Raw genomic sequence first — 18599 nt, forward strand, 5'->3', positions numbered from 1 at the left:
GTGTCATTTTGTGAGATCCTAGATCCCATCAAAAAAAAAAAAAAAGAACACTTGAAGATCAAGTGTTTTACAGATCTAGAAAATGTATTCACATACACCCTAGATGTTATGTTCTCGTTGCTTACTTTTGAAATCTCACCTACTTTGATGGCTAGGTAGGTAACCTCCAAATTATGCTTCCTATCCCAGGCAGGTTCCAATGCCACATTTCCATCTGTCAGTTGACATTGACTTAAATATACCACCATCACCTCAAAAGCAACATGTCTAAAATACTCTAACTTTTGTCTTCATCTCAAATCTTTCACTTTTCTATTTCTATGCATGCTATTACCATTCTCCTTGTATCTGAGGTTTTCCTCTTTTACCTTCATTCCTAAACTTGCATATATCAATCCTCTTCTGTGCTTTTCTTCGAAATCTTTCACATCTATATCTTCTTTTTCTTTTCCAGCTCAAATCCTTCTCCCACCAAAACTGGTTTCTCACTCTTTTGAATAAGCCTTAAACTCTAGCTCTGGCACTTTTTCTTATATTCCTCCCAATCCAACAAACGACCCCAATCCAAATTCTAGCCATTCTTCAAGTTAATTAAAATAATCCCACTTTTTTCAACTAGCCGTTGCTGACCACCCTATTCTGAAAGATTTCCTCTGCCTCTGAAATACTATAGCATTGTTTACAGTTAAGTAGTCATTTAGTAGTTTGAGTATCAAGTACTGATTTATGACAGCTGTTTAATTGAAACCAGATCATAACTATTTTTTTATACCTCAACACTGAGTGGTGCCCAGTGCAGCTCAAGGAAATCATTCATAAATGCCTATTTGGGGAATGACTAACTTATTGATTGAAATTACATACTTCCATGGAGATTTGCTTTGAAAGAGAAACCTGAAAAAGAGGGTGTCAGGGCATTAACAGATTGTCATCAAATCCTCGCTTTACATGACCAAAATCAGGCCAAGACAAAGAAGTTTAAGTTTCATCCTCATCACATGGAAAAAAGAAAAAGAACCCAGGCAACCACATATTCCATTTCTTTTTTTAATAACCATCCTAAATGTTTGCAAAATTGACCCACGATGTTAGTCTGCCTTCTGACCCCAAAAACCTGAAAAAGCCCAAAATTATTAAAGATTGCAGGGAAGAAAAGATTTGGAAAATTTCAGAGCTGCCCCAAATCAACCAATTTAAAAGCATATGAAGACCCAAAATCACTCCTGGTCTTGGGCTCTTCTCAGTCTTGCAAAGTTCAGGCAGATGCCGTAAATGGGACAGCTCCAAGTCAGCCCCCGCAGGAGCACTGATGTCAAGTGCTGACTGACAGGCTGACTCGGAAACTGAGATTAACAAATTCTAAACCAGCCAAGAGCAAGCTCAAATCTAACCAACCTCGGCCCTGACAACCCGCCCATTTTGAGAAGGGCTGGAAAGATAAAAATAAGAAAAGAAGTCGGTGGTCGGGGGCCAAAAGGCATTTCCAAGGTCTCCAAAAAAGCTGCGGGGTATTCCCAGCTTTGGTCCACAGCCCCCGGCACTGCCCGGAGGTCCCGGGGCGGATCCGACGGCGAACAGGACAGCACAGCGTCCCGGAGCTGGGCAAGCCCAGGCCCGCGCCCGGTCCCGCCCCGCCAGCAGGGACCCGCCTGGAGCCAGGCAGCGCCCCACGACGAGTCCGGGTGCTGCCGAGGGCCGGGAGCCAGTCTCCGCCCCTTCCCTCTCTCCCCGCCCCGCACTCCCAGCAGGACGCAGCTGCCCGGCGTGCGGAGAGCGGCCTGTCTTGAGCCCAGCGCGAGGGCTCAGGGTCCTGGCCCCAGAGAGTTGCACACCTGAGCTATCTCCATCCTCGGAGACCGACGAGCTTTCCGTGTCCTCGTCCTCCGAGCTGCTCCCCTCGTTTTCAGCGTAGTCCACCTCCATCTCATCGTGATGGTTTGTCTCCTTCTTATCCCCTCGGGAATGGACTGGCATTTTCCAGCCGCGCCGTCTCTTCCCACTCCCGGCGCCCAGCCCAGCCACCGCCGCTTCAATGAAGGGCGCGCCAAACGCCCCGACCCACCCAGCGGCCGAGCGCGTTCTGAACCCCCTCAGCTCCTCCCCGCCCCCGGCCGGAGCCTCACAACCTAACCCGCAGGCTCGGCGCTGGGAGCTCTGCCATTGGTGGAGGCAGTCCTTCGAGCCGGGGGGGTGGGGCTTGCCCTGCTCGGGGATGGTTGGTTGCCCGTAATTACGGCGCGGCCTTGCAATGCGTTTCGGTAGTCGTAGTCCTTACTACTCAGACCTGCAGGGGCTGCCGCCTTCCAAGAGGCAACAACCCCGGTCACTTCTTGCTTGTGGACTTCAAGTCCCACAAGGCACAACACTTGACAGACTCGATCGCAGTTTATAAACTAAACAGAAACAGATTGTGTGAATTTGGTCTGTATTTATTCTTTTCCCGCCAAGTGATTGCCCGAGCTCCCTGGCTATCCAAGATGTTACTGTCAGATGTGAAAAGGTCTTTTGCCTGAGGGCGTTCCTCCTCGTTGAGCCTGGAGGAACTGGAGAAGTTCTCTTTTACCTAAGGACATTTATTACCGCTTATAACTTATTATTTTAGTAACTACGGTCGATAATATGCAGCATGTTGCACAAAAATCTTTAAATCGTTCTTGAAACATTTGCAACCAAGTTGCAAACCAATGTCAAGTTTTATCTTGACATTTTCATTTGGTGTTGTTTTGCATTCATTTTTTACTACATACAGCATGCAGATGGAAACCACCAGGCTTGATTTAACTTCAGTTTCCTTTTCTAAGATTTTATTTATTTATTTTTGCAAGAGAGAGAGCACGAGCAGGGGTCAGGGGCAGAAGGAGAAGCAGACTCCTTGCTGAGCAGGGAGCCCAGTAGGGGACAGATCCCAGGACCCTGGGATTATGACCGGAACCAAAGGGAGACACAGAACCAACAACAGGGCCACCCAGGTCCCCTTAACTTCAGTTTTCAATGAAAAATACATATATGACTCAACTAAATGTTATATTTTCTCAATGATAGGTAAAATAGACAGGGAAGACTCAATAAATATCATAATTATAATAAATCATTGACTACTTTTACTCTGTATTAGGTCCCCTGGTAAGCTCTTTACATTAGTCATAGTGAGTTTAGTTCTCAGTTTAATAGTCCTGAGGTAGGTACTATTATTATCCCCACTTTGCAAATAAGGAAACTTAATTTGCAGACAAATCTAAAAACTGTGTTTTAACCACTCTTTTTAGAAGACAGAGATTCTTCTTGCAGTGGCAATTTGCTATTGAAATATTTTATAGAATGTGCTGGATTGTACACCATTTATTTCTCCAACCAGGTCTAAGACATTTGAAGGAGAATGGTAAGGGTATCCTGGCATAATTACATTAAAGTTCGATTTAGAATTTTTTTTAAGATTTTTATTTATTTATTTGACACACAGAGAGATCACAAGTAGGCAGAGAGGCAGGCAGAGAGAGAGGGGGAAGCAGGCTCCCTGCTGAGCAGAAAGCCCGATGAGAGGCTCAATCCCAGGACCCTGAGATCATGACCTGAGCTGAAGGCAGAGGCTTAATCCACTGAGCCACCCAGGCGCCCCTCAGTTTAGAATTTAATGACAGAAACCATTTCAAGTTCTACCCATTTCTACAGGGTAAAATCCAAATTAAGGGGCTTTTATTATCTAATGTCAGCCTACTTCTCTTCTTACTATATTTTCCAAAACTGAACTCTTCAGTTGCTAAACACACAAACTATTTCCCATTCCAATGTCTTTGCATATCCTGTTCTCTCTGCATCCTCTTCCACTCCTTTTCTTTTTCAAATCCACTTTCTTGACAACATGCATCACCAACCCTTCAGACTGCTGCTGTACTTTGTATCCTGCAATTTTGTATTTGTTTTCTATCATATTATATTGTGAATTTTTTAGCAGGTGCATCTCACCTATTGGATTGTGAGTTCCTTGAGAGCAGAGACTGTCTTAGTCTGGGATGCTATTTCAAAGACACACGGTAAAGGCGGGTAAAGTTATGATGGAAACTAGAAGAGTGTTGGTACACATATATACGTTATGTGAGTGGTATGGACTAAAGAGGGCAGCCATCTTAGCTCCAGCCAATTGTTACTACATTAGAATTCTGGCTTAGTTGCTGGAACTTCCAGTTTTTGAGAGAGACTAGGTATTTAGATCTCTATGTGATCTATCCAGATTTGTAAACATGTTCTCAGGTGTGTTTGTTTTTGTTGTTGGTGGTGGTGGTTTGGTTTGGTTTGGTTTGGTTTCTTAAACCCCAGACCAAACGAAAACATCTGTGGGTAAAATCCCTGACCTCTGCTGGGGCACCTAACTGGTGAGGAGGTAGAGCAGGCAACACTTGATCTTGGGGTTGTGAATTCAACCCCAAGGTGTAGATATTACTTTAAAAAATAAAATTAAAAAAAAATCCCTGGCTTCTGTTCATATCTGTTACATCAGCAGCTAAGAGAATGTGTGTTAAATAGAAACAATAGCTTAGATTTGTGGTCACTCTTTCCATGCATTAATTCGTATAATCATTATAACAACTTTATGAAGGAGATGCCTTCTGTTTTGTAGAGGAGGGAACCGAGGCACAGAGCAGTTAGATTACATGGCCAAGGTCACACAGCTAATAAGTAACAGACTTAGGGTTTGACTTTGGAGAGTCGGCCATCAGAACCTGTGCTTAACCACCAGCAGAGTGCCCCTCTAGCAGGTACTTTCTGTTTCTGCTGTTCAAAGAAAGAAACCAAAGTTGGAGAGGAAACATGGATTCTAGCCCTGGTTCTACTAGTCACCAACCAATTAAATTTGGCAATCCATATAATGTCTGGTCAGTTGTAAAATGAAAAGTTTGCATCATGTTATCTTTAAGTTCTCCTCCTGCTCTAAAGTTCGGCCATTGTTACATTTGTGTTTAAGACAGCCAGAATAATAGGACATTATGCAATTAGAGTTATATGATGGTGTTTTGCTTAAAAGGAGAATTTCTCTCCCCACACCCCAAACAAATTTTAGAAAAGAGGTGTAGGGAATATAAGAGGAACCATAAGAAACAAAAATTAATAAGGCTGGACAAGAATATTGTCCATTTAGAAAATAAAAATTAATGTAAAGCAAACTAGGAAGGCAGAATGAGCTTTCCACAATCAAGGCAGTTAAAGAGGTAACAATGATATTTTACATTTAGGTAGCAATTTGCATTTTACATAGGCCTTTATGTAATCATCAGATCCATCCTAAGTCTTACTTTTCATTAATCCTTTCATACTTATTCACTTATTGTCATCAGCAAAAACTACTATATCTTCATCCTCTCCTCTGAATAGACCCTTAACTTTCTTGTTCTAAAGAAAGCAGGGGGTTCCCTTAGGACCCTGCCTCCTTTGCACCCCTGTTCCCACTGAGCCTTGTCATGGAGTAGGTATGCTCTTTGTCCTCCTTGTTCCTTCCAAATGATCCTTCTTCTCTCCTCCCTGAAAAACCCCAGCTTGTCACCAGGATACCAAATAGTATCTCTAACTTGTAACAATCATCTGCATTCACTCAAGGTCACCCTCCCTTGTTTTTTGAAGATTTTAGCTCTTAGCTCATTCTCTCCAATGGAATGCCTATCATAATTTTTGGTCATTTTAGTATTCAAGTGGGTAATTTTATTTTTTTTCTTTTTTTTTCCTTTTTTAAAAAATTTATTTATTATTTTTTTACTTTTTATAAACATATAATATATTCTTATCCCCAGGGTACAGGTCTGCGAATCACCAGGTTTACACACTTCACAGCACTCACCATAGCACATACCCTCCCCATTGTCCATAACCCCACCCCCCTTCTCTCTCTCCCCTCCCCCCAGCAACCCTCAGTTTGTTTTGTGAGATTAAGAGTCACTTATGGTTTGTCTCCCTCCCAATCCCATCTTGTTTCATTTATTCTTCTCCTACCCCCTTAACTCCCCATGTTGCATCTCCACTTCCTCATATCAGGGAGATCATATGATAGTTGTCTCTCTCCGATTGACTCATTTCGCTAAGCATGATACCCTCTAGTTCCATCCACGTCGTCGCAAATGGCAAGATTTCATTTCTTTTGATGGCTGCATAGTATTCCATTGTGTATATATACCACATCTTCTTTATCCATTCATCTGTTGATGGACATCTAGGTTCTTTCCATAGTTTGGCTATTGTAGACATTGCTGCTATAAAAATTTGGGTGCACGTGCCCCTTCGGATCACTACGTTTGTATCTTAGGGTAAATACCCAGTAGTGCAATTGCTGGGTCATAGGGTAGTTCTATTTTCAACATTTTGAGGAACCTCCATGCTGTTTTCCAGAGTGGTTGCACCAGCTTGCATTCCCACCAACAGTGTAGGAGGGGTTCCCCTTTCTCCGCATCCTCGCCAGCATCTGTCATTTCCTGACTTGTTAATTTTAGCCATTGTGATTGGTGTGAGGTGGTATCTCATTGTGGTTTTGATTTGTATTTCCCTGATGCCAAGTGATATGGAGCACTTTTTCATGTGTCTGTTGGCCATCTGGATGTCTTCTTTGCAGAAATGTCTGTTCATGTCTTCTGCCCATTTCTTGATTGGATTATTTGTTCTTTGGGTGTTGAGTTTGCTAAGTTCTTTATAGATTTTGGACACTAGCCCTTTATCTGATATGTCGTTTTCAAATATCTTCTCCCATTCTGTCAGTTGTCTTTTGGTTTTGTTAACTGTTTCCTTTGCTGTGCAAGAGCTTTTGATCTTGATGAAATCCCAATAGTTCATTTTTGCCCTTACTTCCCTTGCCTTTGGCGATGTTCCTAGGAAGATGTTGCTGCGGCTGAGGTCGAAGAGGTTGCTGCCTGTGTTCTCTTCAAGGATTTTGATGGATTCCTTTCTCACATGGAGGTCCTTCATCCATTTTGAGTCTATTTTCGTGTGTGGTATAAGGAAATGGTCCAATTTCATTTTTCTGCATGTGGCTGTCCAATTTTCCCAACACCATTTATTGAAGAGGCTGTCTTTTTTCCATCGGACATTCTTTCCTGCTTTGTCGAAGATCAAGTGCATAATTTTATACCACTTCATTTCCTATTGGGTTTCCTCTGGTATAGAATAGACATAAAATAATTTTGGCTTTATCCTTCTAGTTTTCATCCTATATCTTCTTTGGGGTAACTTTTAAAAATCTTTTCACTGTGGGGTGCCTGGGTGGCTCAGTCGGTTAAGTATCCACCTCTTGATTTCGGCTCATGTCCTGATCTTCAGGGTCAGGAGACTGAGCCCCGTGTCAGATTCTGTGCTCCTTACACACTGCACTTGTCCCTCTCTCTTCTCCCAGTTTGCAATCTCTCTCTCTCTCTCTCTCTCTCTCATAAATAAAAATCTTTAAAATCTTTTTATTGAGGGGTGCCTGGGTGGCTCGGTCCTTAAGCATCTGCCTTCAGCTTAGGTCGTGATCCCAGGGTCCTGGGATCGAGCCCCAGCTCAGGCTTTCTGCTCAGCGGGAAGCCTGTTTCTCCTTCTCCCACTTCCCCTGCTTGTGTTCCCTCTCTGGCTCTCTCTCTGTCAAATAAATAAATAAAATCTTTATTAAAAATAAATAAATATAATATTTGTATTGACTATTTTAGCATTACATTGTAATTTTAAACACATAGTAAGTTGTTCAGCATATTACATGTACAACACGGTACCCATCTGTAAGCTTTCTCTAATCCTACATTTTAGCACATTTGCTCCAGGCCACTCCTCAATCCCAAATCTCCTCTCTCTTTCCAAAATGACCATTATCCTAACTTTGTTAATTTAGACAGCCACCCATGAGTGCATACTATTTTTGCATGTGTATGTATCTGTAAATAATATATAGGATTATTTAACGTGTTTTTTTAAAAGATTTTATTTATTTATTTGGCAGAGCGAGATCACAAGTAGGCAGAGAGGCAGGCAGAGAGAGAGAGAGGAGAAGGCAGGCTCCCTGCTGAGCAGAGAGCCGATGCTGGGCTCAATCCCAGGACCCTGAGATCATGACCTGAGCCGAAGACAGAGGATTAACACACTAAGCCACCCAGGTGCCCAGGATTATTTAATGTGTTTTAAAGTGCTCATATTTTAAAGTAATACACTACACATCGTCCTACTACCTCCTTTTTCCTCATCAATATTGTGAGATTTATTCACTGGGATATAGCAAGCTCTAATCCAGTTATCTTAACCTGCTGTAAGGTATTCCATTGCCTACACATATTCCATTGAAGGAATATTTAAAAATTTATCATTTACCTGTTAATGGACATTTAAATTGCTTCAAAATTATTTTGCTAGTAAAAACAGTTGCCACAGGCCTCCTGGGCGTCTCAGTTCGTGAAGTGTCTGCCTTGGGCTCAGGTCATGAACCTAGGGTCCTGTGAGGGAGCCCCGCATCAGGCTCCCTGCTGCCCCCTTTGCCCCACCTCCCGCTTGTGCTCTTGCTCGCTTGCTCACTCTGTCTCTCAAATAAATAAAATCTTTTAAAAAAAGATTTTATTTATTTGACAGAGAGAGAGGTCACAAGCAGGCAGGGGGGCAGGCAGAGGGGGAGGTGGGGGGAAGCAGACTCCCCGCTGAACAGGGAGGCAGATGCGGGGCTCCAACCCAGGATCCGGAGGTCAGGACCTGAGCCAAAGGCAGCGCGCCCCTCAAATAAATAAAATCTTAAAAAAAAAAAAAATAAAAACAGTTGCCTCAATGACTCTTGCTGTATTTGTCTTTTGGGCCTTATGTGTAAGGATTTCTCGAGGTCACTGTTCTCCACAGCGGGGCATGGGTAACCAGGGAGTATACCCTGAAGAGAGGAGGACGATATTAAATCTTCCATTTGTCTAATTTTCAATTTCATCTTTTTTCTAAAATAAAGTAGATGTATAGATGCAGCTAGAAGTCCTTTTTTTTTTTTTTTTTTAAGACTCTGACTCACTCTTATGTTCCTTGTGCTTACTCGTTTTTAACGAACAGATCCGGCCTCCAAAGGGAGGCAAACTTAATTCCAATTGTTACCACTTGGTGGAGCTAGACATCAATGTACAATCCGCAAACTTTGTCCCTACTGATTGACACTGGCCAGATGCTGGCAGCTGGAAAAACAAAGGCAGAACACCAGAGGCTATGACTAACAGCTACTACTCAAATCAAGGTAAACGTTTTATTTATTTTTTTTCAAGATTTTATTTATTTGAGAGAGTGAGAGTACAAGCAGGGGACGCGGCAGACAGAGGGAGAGGGAGATGCAGGCCCCTCCAGCAACCTTGTTTGTTGTCTATGATTAAGAGTCTCTAATAGTTTATCTCCCTCTCTGATTCCGTCTTCTTTTATTTTTCCCTCCCTTCCTCTATGATCCTCTGTTTTGTTTCGAAATTTTCTCATACACTTCAATCAAAAGAATATATGGCATCGTAAGTAAGTATCCATTTTTTTTTTTTTTTTTGAGAGAGAGAGAGAGAGGGAAAGAGAGAGAGCAAGCATGAGCAGGGGAAGGGAGGAGCAAGAAACAGGAGGAGAGCAACAAGCAAACTCCCAGCTGAGCAGGGACCCTGATTTGGGTCTTGATCTCCAGACCCTGAGACCATGACCAGAGTTGAAATCAAGAGTCAGATACAACTGACAGAGCCCCCCAGGGGCCCCTTCCTTGGCTTTAATTTTTAATAATGCAATAGCTTAGCAAAAGCTCTTTGGTGGTCCTCAATAATCCTGATCCTGACACCAAAAGCTCTGAGAACTGCTGGTGTATCTCCTGATCACTTCTTTGGGTTCTTAATTTTCTCACTGCTAGCTTCAGATCCTTGCCATTTGTGTTTTATTAGGATTCACTTGGTAAGTAATGCTTCTCTTTTACCATTGCAACGCAGTTGGCATTTTGGCCTTTACACTCACAAGTAATGAGAAGCTAAAACATATACAATGTCTAACGTAATAGAAGTAAATGTACAAGCTTATATAATAAAATGCAATCAACCAGGAAATCAGGATTGCACATGATTTCCCTCTGAAGAGTGTGTTATGGAAAAGGCAAACCAAAACCTTTTTTTTTTTCTACAATGGAGAAACCTGATAAACTGTACTTCAGCGAGGTGGTTAAGGTCAACATTAACAGTGATATATCACACCAATAGTATGTACCATTAATATGATGAAAATGACACTTAGGCTCTGTGATCATTCTCCGTAAAACCTATAACCTTGGTCTAATCATGAGAAAAAATTCAGACAAATTTCAGTAGAGAGGCATCTTTCAATAAACCTGACCACTTCTCAGAACTCTTGAGGTCATAAAAACCAACAAAAATGTGAGAAACTGGGGCACCTGGGTGGCTCAGGTGTTAAGCATCTGCCTTCAGCTCAGGTCATGATCCCAGGGTCCTGGGATTGAGCCCTGTATCAGGCTCCCTGCTCAGCGGGAAGCCTGCTTCTCCCGCTCCCACTTCCCTTGCTTGTATTCCCTCTCTCGATGTCTCTCTCCCTCAGTCAAATAAATAAAATCTTTTTTAAAAATGTGAGAAACTGGGCACCTGGGTGGCTCAGTGGGTTAAGCCGCTGCCTTCGGCTCAGGTCATGATCTCAGGGTCCTGGGATCGAGTCCCGCATCGGGCTCTCTGCTCATCAGGGAGCCTGCTTCCCTCTCTCTCTCTGCCTGCCTCTCTGTCTACTTGTGATCTCTGTCTGTCAAATAAATAAATAAAATCTTTTAAAAAAATGTGAGAAACTATCACAGCCAAGAAGGGCTTAAGGAGAAAGGATAGCTGAATGTAACAAGGTATCCTGAATAAGATCGTGGAATGGAAAAATTGATAAAAATTTAAGAAAATCTGAATAATCTATGGAATTTAGTTGATAATAATACATGAGTTTTGGTTTATTAATTATAATAAATATACCATACTAACATAAGCTATTAATAGTAGGAGAAACTATGTGAGAGCTGGACATATGGGAGCTCTTCATAACATTGGCTCAATTTTCCTCTAAATTAACAATTATTAAAAAAAAATAAGCCTACTGAGTAAAAAATCAGTAGTTGCCAGTGGTTAGGGGGAGGGATGAATAGGTGGAGCACGAGGATTTGTAGGGCACTGAAAACATTGTGTATGAAACTATAACAGTCGGTGCATGTCACTATGTATTTGTCCAAACCCATAAAAAGTATATCACTAAAAGTGAACCCTAGGGTAAACTATAGTCTTTGGGTGACAATAATATGTCAATACAATAATATGTATAACATAATGTATGTCATACATATGTATGACAATAATATGTCAATGTAGGTTCACCAGTTACAACAAATGTCCCACTCTGGTGGGAGATGTTGATGTTGGGGGAGGCTGTGCATGTGTGGGGGCAAGGAACACATGGGACATCTCTGTACCTTCCTTTCAGTTTTGCTGTAAACCTGAAACTGACCTATAGAAAGAAAAACTATTAAAAATTGATCTATTCATTTTAAACATCTCAAATTTGAATTAACCAAGTCTAAAAAATAGTAATGTAACATGTTCACATTTGGGAGACTGAGGATGACCTATATTTCTTGGGATGCTCATGATTTTAAACTCAAGTTTTAAATTCTAGTTTTCACAAGCCATATTGCGAAGAGAATTTTCTGCGGTTTTCTTTTCATAATAAATACATCTTCAGAGGGGAGAATTTATGCTTTCAAAGGATTTTAGTATTTACATCATTGGGAAAAGAAAATGAGGCAGGCGGCTGGGCATGTTATATTGAAATTACTCTTATGCCAGTGTGTTTTACAATGATGTTTCCTTTTTGTGATGTGCCAGAGGTATAATGATTAGTAATGATATGCTACATTTTTATTTTCTAAAATTATTTCATTCATTTGCCATTTGCTGAGTGCCTGTGCAAGAGAAAGACATGGGAACTTAACAACCATTCTTTCATTCAGCAAATATTTATTGAGCACATTTTATAATGGGCACTTAGCAAGAAGATTGGGATACAGCTTTAAACACAAGCTATATGGTCTTTCTCCTGTGGGAGTTTGTAGTCTAGTGGGAGAGCAAATCTTTAAACAATTACACAAATTGCTCTATTACAAATGTATGAAGGAAAGAAAAAGAATGTTGTACATTATGGCAGTCATTATAAAAGTAACTTTCAATACCATTTCTCACCTAATTATCACAATTATGGTTGTGGTTTACATATGAGGAAAATGAGGCTCAGAGACATTAAACTGTATGTCACAGATCCCAGAGCAAGTAAATTCTGAAGTGGAATATCTAATTCAGAGCTATCTAATTCTAAAGATCATGACTGAAAACAGTGTATTATTTCCCGAATTTTACAAAAGCCTGAATTGTACAAAACTGTTACCTTGATTTTACAAATGAGAAAACTGATGCTGAGAGGAACTAGAACTAGAACCCAAATCCTTTAAATAATTCACTGATTTTCCTATTCTATCGTAGTGCTTCCTCAAAACAAGCACACTCTGTCTCTTTGATGATACAAACATACAAGCCCTGCGTGGAGGAACTGAATACATTTTTGTAAACTTAAAAAACAATGGTAAGACTGTCACTGAAACAAGCTCCTACTGAGAAAGTATTGTTTTTTAAACATAATTTTGGCAATATTTCTTACAGCTCTCTTCTTTGCTGAATTAAAAAAAAAATTATGGTAATCAAATATTTCATTGTACTTTGGACAGGGCTGTGAGAGCATAGGAGGAAAATAGTTCTTCAAGCAAGTGGCTTCACTTTTCATGAAATTATTTTATAAAAGAAAGTTTCCAAGAACAGTTTTGATTTATATCACCCAGAATTTTTTTAATTTCAATTTTTTTTCAACAAATGCAGATGCTTTCGGGGACCCATCAATGCACTAGGACATCTTGATTTTTTCTTTGCAGAGGAAAATCATGCACAACATATCCATGTTTATGTGGGGTGCAAATAAGGAAAAGACTAAAAAGAAAAAGAACATAAGTAATAGAAAAGGAAACTGAGATTAATTTTGTAGAAAACATAAATAGCTCTGCTTAAAAGTCTTTTTGTTGTCAAGTTGTTTGAAGCAAAAAATTAGGATATGATATAGCACATAGGAATAAAATATATGAAAGACAACATATATAAGTAAGTCAACATATAAGTAGCATATGAAAATATTCTTAGTAATAGATTGAAGACAGAATAAATTGCCCAAACTGTACCCTCCAAGTTTATCTTTCTGCTTGAGTCTCTGGTGACCATAATTTCCACTCATTTTTATGGATAAATCATGGAAATGTTTAATAAAGCATTTTTTCTTTCCCCTTTCTCTTGTTCTTTGCATCTTTAATCTTGTCTCAACAATATATAATATTCTGATATTTTAAGACCCCAATAACAATTTTACATCCACAGTTGAAATAGATCAACATAAAAGATTTTAAAAATTCAACCTTAAACTCTAAAAAACTCATAGAACTTATTTCCCTATGAATCAAAACCTACAAAATAAAAGATTGATTTTGATTACATTCTGGCCTGCCCCTGTTAAGCATTGTTTCTTTCTTCGTCCTCCTAGCATCTTCTTTGTTCCTCTGTTGACCACCCCCAACCTCAAAACAGGTTACTCTTCCTGAATTGACAGCAGAAACAGCAACTCTATTATTTGCATACATTCAGCAAATGCTTACTGAGTGCCTGGTGTTGATTCATTCTTGCCATAAATATGTATTGAGCGCCTCCTGCATGCTAGGTATCACTGGAGAGGGCAGAGAAAGACAGACAGACAGAGAGAGAGGAAGACAGCAAGAAAGAAGCAGGGAGGGAGAGAAAACAATTTTTGGAGCCTTGGATTATGGATCACAATCCAAGGTCTTCTCAAAACCTACTTTAAGAAGAGATTACAGTCTAATATAGGGCAGAAGAAGCATAAAATGATTAAACATGGAGTGTGGTGAGTGTTATGGGAAAGAAAAAAAGTGCTATGGGAGGGCTTTAGAAGAGGGCTGCAATGTTGTTTCCAAGCAGTTCTTTTTTTTTTTTCCTTTTAAAATTTCAAACCCTTATTCAGCCTACTAAATATCTTTAAAATATAAAAATCAGGACTTTTCCTGTTGCAAGTAACAAACCTAACACAAACTATTGCTCTGTGAAATAGAAAAGATCATGGCACTTCAGCCAAGTTCACTCCCTATGCCAAACAATGTTATCAAAGCTCAGACTCTTTGACTATTTCCTCTGTTCTCAAGAGTATTGGTGCTATCCCCAGCAGATTCTTTTTACATGTTGGTTCCTAGCGGTTCCAGGCTTTCATCATGAAAAAAAAAAAGTTCCTCTTTCTCAGTAGTTGTTGGAATGAGTTTTATTGGACTGACATGGTCTTGTGTCCATCCTTAACACACTTGCTTTGCCCAGGGTGCTTGAGTACTGAAGTCTAAATGGGGCCATGGGGCATGAGATCCAAAGAGACCAAGAGAGGGGTGGCTTTTCAAAGGAAAATCTGGGTCTAAGTATCAGAAGAAGACAGCCAAACCAACCTACATCCACTATAATCAGTGTAGCTAATTATGTTTTTAAAAATTTGCACTGTAATTAGTTTAGAAATAGCAAGAGACTAAGTCTGTAAGATATAAAATCTAGACATGTTTCTAGCTTTTCTGAAGTTAATTCCTCAATGTGGGTTTTATTCTTTGACCTGAAGTGCTATGCATTTCCTGATTTTAAGACATTCAGAAACTAATGGCAAGGAGATAAGACTTCTGTGTGTGTGTGTGTGTGTGTGTGTGTGTGTGTGTGTATGTAACTGTTAAAATTTACTTAAAACTGAGTGGAGGCTCAAATCCTACTAAGAGTGGGGGTGGGGAGGAAACCGCTGCCATTTCTAGTACCTCTAGTTAGAAATGGTGAAAATCTGAGCCCAAACACAGGTTGTGATAATGGAGAGAACATGACTAAATCAAGAAATATTTAGGAAGTAAAATCATCAGGTCTTGGTAACAGGACAAAAGAGGAAAAAGAGGAGAAGATGTAAGATGATTTGAATTTCTGGATTGAAAAAACAGGACAGATAATGGCATTATCAATAAAGATATCAGATGAAGGAGGAAGATGAGGTTTGGGAGAAAGGAGGGCAAAGTTGACAAGTTTCAGTTTTGCATGTATTGAATTTGAATAGTTTGAATTTGAGTATATATGAATTCGAGATTAGTATCTCAGAAAAGACACAGGTTATAGGCAGGGACACAGGTGACTAACCAAATAAATTATAGTCAGAATCATGGGATCAGATAACTCTTCGACTACCAAAAGAAAACATTTTATAATATAAACATAAAAATTTAAAAACCAACAAATATTTACTCTGTGCCATTGTAGAACATAAGGATAGCTTTTTGTAAAAAGCCCTTCTTTTCAAGGAGTTTCTATTCCTACATATACATCTTAATTTGTTTTGTTAGTTTACAATTGGTACACTAGATTTTCTTCATTTTCTTTAAAACAACTTTGTTTTTATTGTTTTAATTGTAAAAGCAATATATGCTTTTTGTAAAGGGGATATAAGCAAAATGTAAAGAAGAAAATTAAAATCACCTGTAATTCTACTTTACAGATATAACCACAATTTTGGAGAATTTTTTCATCTTTTTTCTAATTACATTTTATACACAATTTTTTCCAGAGTTTTATTAAGACACATATTTTCATTTTTTTTTAAAGATTTTATTTATTTATCTGACAGACAGAGATCACAAGTAGGCAGAGAGGCAGACAGAGAGAGAAAGGGGGGAAGCAGGCTCCCCGATGAGCAGAGAGCCCGATGAGGGGCTTGATCCCAGGACCCTGAGACCATGACCTGAACCGAAGGCAGAGGCTTTAACCCACTAAGCCACCCAGGCGCCCCATATTTTCAGTTTTGTATCTGCTTTTTCACTTAGCATTGTCTTGAGTATTTTCCATGTCATTAAAAAAGTCTCCATATTAGTAATTTTATAGTCATGTCACATTCTACCTATTGGACAGTCATTTCCTTTCTGATGGACATTTATGTTGTTTCCAAACTTTCAATGCTGTAGATCATGTGTTAATATTTTTTCATATGTACCCATTTATGATTTGTACAATAGAATTCTGAAAGTGGAACAAATGAATCAGAGTATATAAATGTTTTTAAGTCTTTATATGTAATGCCAAATTTTAATTTCCATTGAACTTGTAATAATTAATGCTTCTTCCCAGCAAGCAATAGGAGTATCTTTGTCACACTTACCAGAAGTAAGATGTCTAATTTAAAAACAAACTTTACTAATTTGACTAATAAGACATTACATGATTATCATTAAAAAATAAATTATATTGGGTGAAAGAAGCCAGGTCCCCCCCAAAAAAGAGTATTCTAAATACTTATATTTATATAGAACTCTTGAAAATGGGAACTCCAAGTGACAGAAAGCAAATCAGTGCTCTCCTGGGAACCAGGAATCAGGTAGCAGGAGGGAGGAATTATCAAGGGGCAAGAGGAAAGTTTTGGGGGTGGTGGATATGTCCCCGATTTTGATTATGGTGATGTTTTCATAGGTGTATGCAATTGTGAAACTTACTAAATTGTACACTTTGAAAATGTACAGTTAGTTGTGTATCAATTCTCTTCAATAAAGCTGTTTAAAAATTGTTTAAAAATATTGTTTTAATCTGATTTTTTGAAAATTACTTACGTGTGAACATTTTCACTTAAAAAAAAGCTTTATTTATTTGAGAGAGAGAGAGAGAGAAAGGGAGAACAACTGGCAGAAGAGGAGGAGGGGAGGGGCAGAGGGAGAGAACCCCCAACTCAACTCCCAGCTGAGTGCAGAGCCCAAAATGGGACTGATCCTGGGATCCTGAGATCATGACCTCAGCTGAAATCAAGAGTCAGCTGCTCAACTGAGTGAGCCACCCAGGTGCACCACATTTTCACGTTTTAGTTATGAATATACAGTTCTGCGATTTTTTTGTGTTCCTGTGTTTCTACTTTCTAAGGTGGAGGCCTTAGCATGTTTTTCCTGGATTTGTCAACTCTACACATTAAGAAAATTCACCCTCAAAGCTCTCCGGATTTCTTTTCTTTTGTAATTTTGCACTGTTACTGCATTCTTTGGGGGTTCATTTATTTGTGCAAGATATTTTTATTTATTTATTTTTTCATGTACAAGATAATTTTAACCTAGAGGATGTACTACAACCCTACAAATCTCTAAACTACAATAAACTGTCCATCACTTTGAAAAACAACAACAACAAAAATCTTTTAAAATTCAACTTAGGAAATGAAAGGGTGTTACATCTAAGGCCTTCAGAATTGGCATCTAAAATGTATTGCACGTCTGTTTTGATGTTTTGGGGTCATTTTTAAGTTATTATAACATGGTAAACAGTGGAGATGAAGGATCTTTTTAAACAAAAACTTCACACCACCACTCTGGGAGTCCCTTGGTTAGGAGTCCCTTCGCTTACAATGGCGCGGAATGATTCCTTTCCCTGACTTTCTTGGGCTCTTCCTTTGGCGGTTTACACAAGAAACCAAAGGTGGGTAATGCCACAGATGATCTCACGCTGGCATGACGTCAAGAAACCTTGACGTCAGAAGGCGGTTGCCACGGGGACCATTCGCCACCGACGGCAGAGTCGTGAAACCTCATCACCGCACTCGTCTCCGTTTCGGCCTCTGCAGGGTGTAAGCTGCTAAAGAAGCTTTAACCTTAAGGGGGCCTCAGGGAGAGGAGTCGTGCTGCTGCCTCGGAGAGCCCCACCTCCGCGGCTCCGGGTCCCGGGCTCCGGCCTGTGGCTGCGAGCGGCGGCTTCGGGAGGCAGCCGGGGCGGCGGCGACCGACCTGCCGGGTCTTCCCCGCTCCGTGCAGGACTGGGAGAGGGGATCCGCCATATTGGAGCCGGAACCGAAGGTGCCTTGCAGCCGCGGCGCGAGGCGGGAGGAGGCTGCGGCCCTGGCCTGGATGTGAGCGGAGTCGGCTACGCTGGGGCCCGCAAGCCTGGGGAGTGAATGAGCTGCTCACGCTAGTATCCTCCCCGCCCACTCTCTCCACTTTCCGCCGCCGGGGCCGGACCGGGAGGGGGCCGGAGTCGGCCGTGGCGGCGGCAGCGGCAGGATGTTCTCCAAGAAGCCGCACGGGGACGTGAAGAAGTCTACCCAGAAGGTGCTGGACACCAAGAAGGACGCGCTGACCCGTCTCAAGCACTTGCGCATCGTCATCGGTGAGGAGCGAGGGGTGGTGGCGCCCAAAGGCCTTCCTCGGGGAGCCCTTGGAGACTCTCCCGCCCTCCCTGGCGCTGTGCGGGAATAGAGGGCGAGGCGTCGCCTCCGCAGAGACGCGGGAGGGCGGATAATTTGGGGAAGGGAAAATTTGGCAGTTGGCAAGTACTAATCACCACCAACACAGGGTTACCTAATTTTGAGTTAATAGTCCGAGCTCATTTGTACAAACTAGCATTACTCTAAAAACTTGGATCTTTGTTGGACTTCCCGGAGGCTTGGTGTTGTCGATAATGGTGTTTATAGAATATGTGTGTCAGGTGATACCGCCGTCCCCATCCAAG

The 18599-nt window shown here is 40.8% G+C and overlaps 2 protein-coding genes across 18 annotated transcripts in view; one reads left to right on the forward strand and one right to left on the reverse strand.

Moving 5' to 3' along the window:
• Positions 1–2148, reverse strand: part of BRMS1L (BRMS1 like transcriptional repressor) — a 32619-nt gene extending 30471 nt beyond the window's left edge. The window contains exon 1 of one of the 3 annotated variants that reach the window (XM_032871256.1): positions 1833–2148. In XM_032871256.1, the coding sequence (XP_032727147.1) occupies positions 1833–1974 (142 nt within the window). In that variant the 5' untranslated portion in view covers positions 1975–2148. The remainder of the gene's footprint in view (positions 1–1832) is intronic. The other 2 variants (XM_032871257.1, XM_032871258.1) reach the window with 2 other exon arrangements.
• Positions 2149–17674: 15526 nt separating this feature from the next.
• RALGAPA1 (Ral GTPase activating protein catalytic subunit alpha 1) overlaps positions 17675–18599 on the forward strand; it is a 252205-nt gene continuing 251280 nt past the window's right edge. For 6 of the 15 annotated variants that reach the window (XR_004384235.1, XM_032871259.1, XM_032871264.1 and 3 more), the window contains exon 1: positions 17676–18257. Coding sequence is in view for 14 of the 15 variants with exons in the window: in XM_032871259.1 (XP_032727150.1) it covers positions 18152–18257 (106 nt within the window). In the remaining variant the exon portion in view is untranslated. Of the gene's footprint in view, positions 18258–18599 lie in introns of all 15 variants that reach the window. The other 9 variants (XM_032871269.1, XM_032871270.1, XM_032871272.1 and 6 more) reach the window with 4 other exon arrangements.

Source organism: Lontra canadensis, unplaced genomic scaffold (genome assembly GCF_010015895.1).
Source record: "Lontra canadensis isolate GAN:19392208 unplaced genomic scaffold, GSC_riverotter_1.0 scaffold42, whole genome shotgun sequence".
NCBI lineage: Eukaryota > Metazoa > Chordata > Mammalia > Carnivora > Mustelidae > Lontra > Lontra canadensis.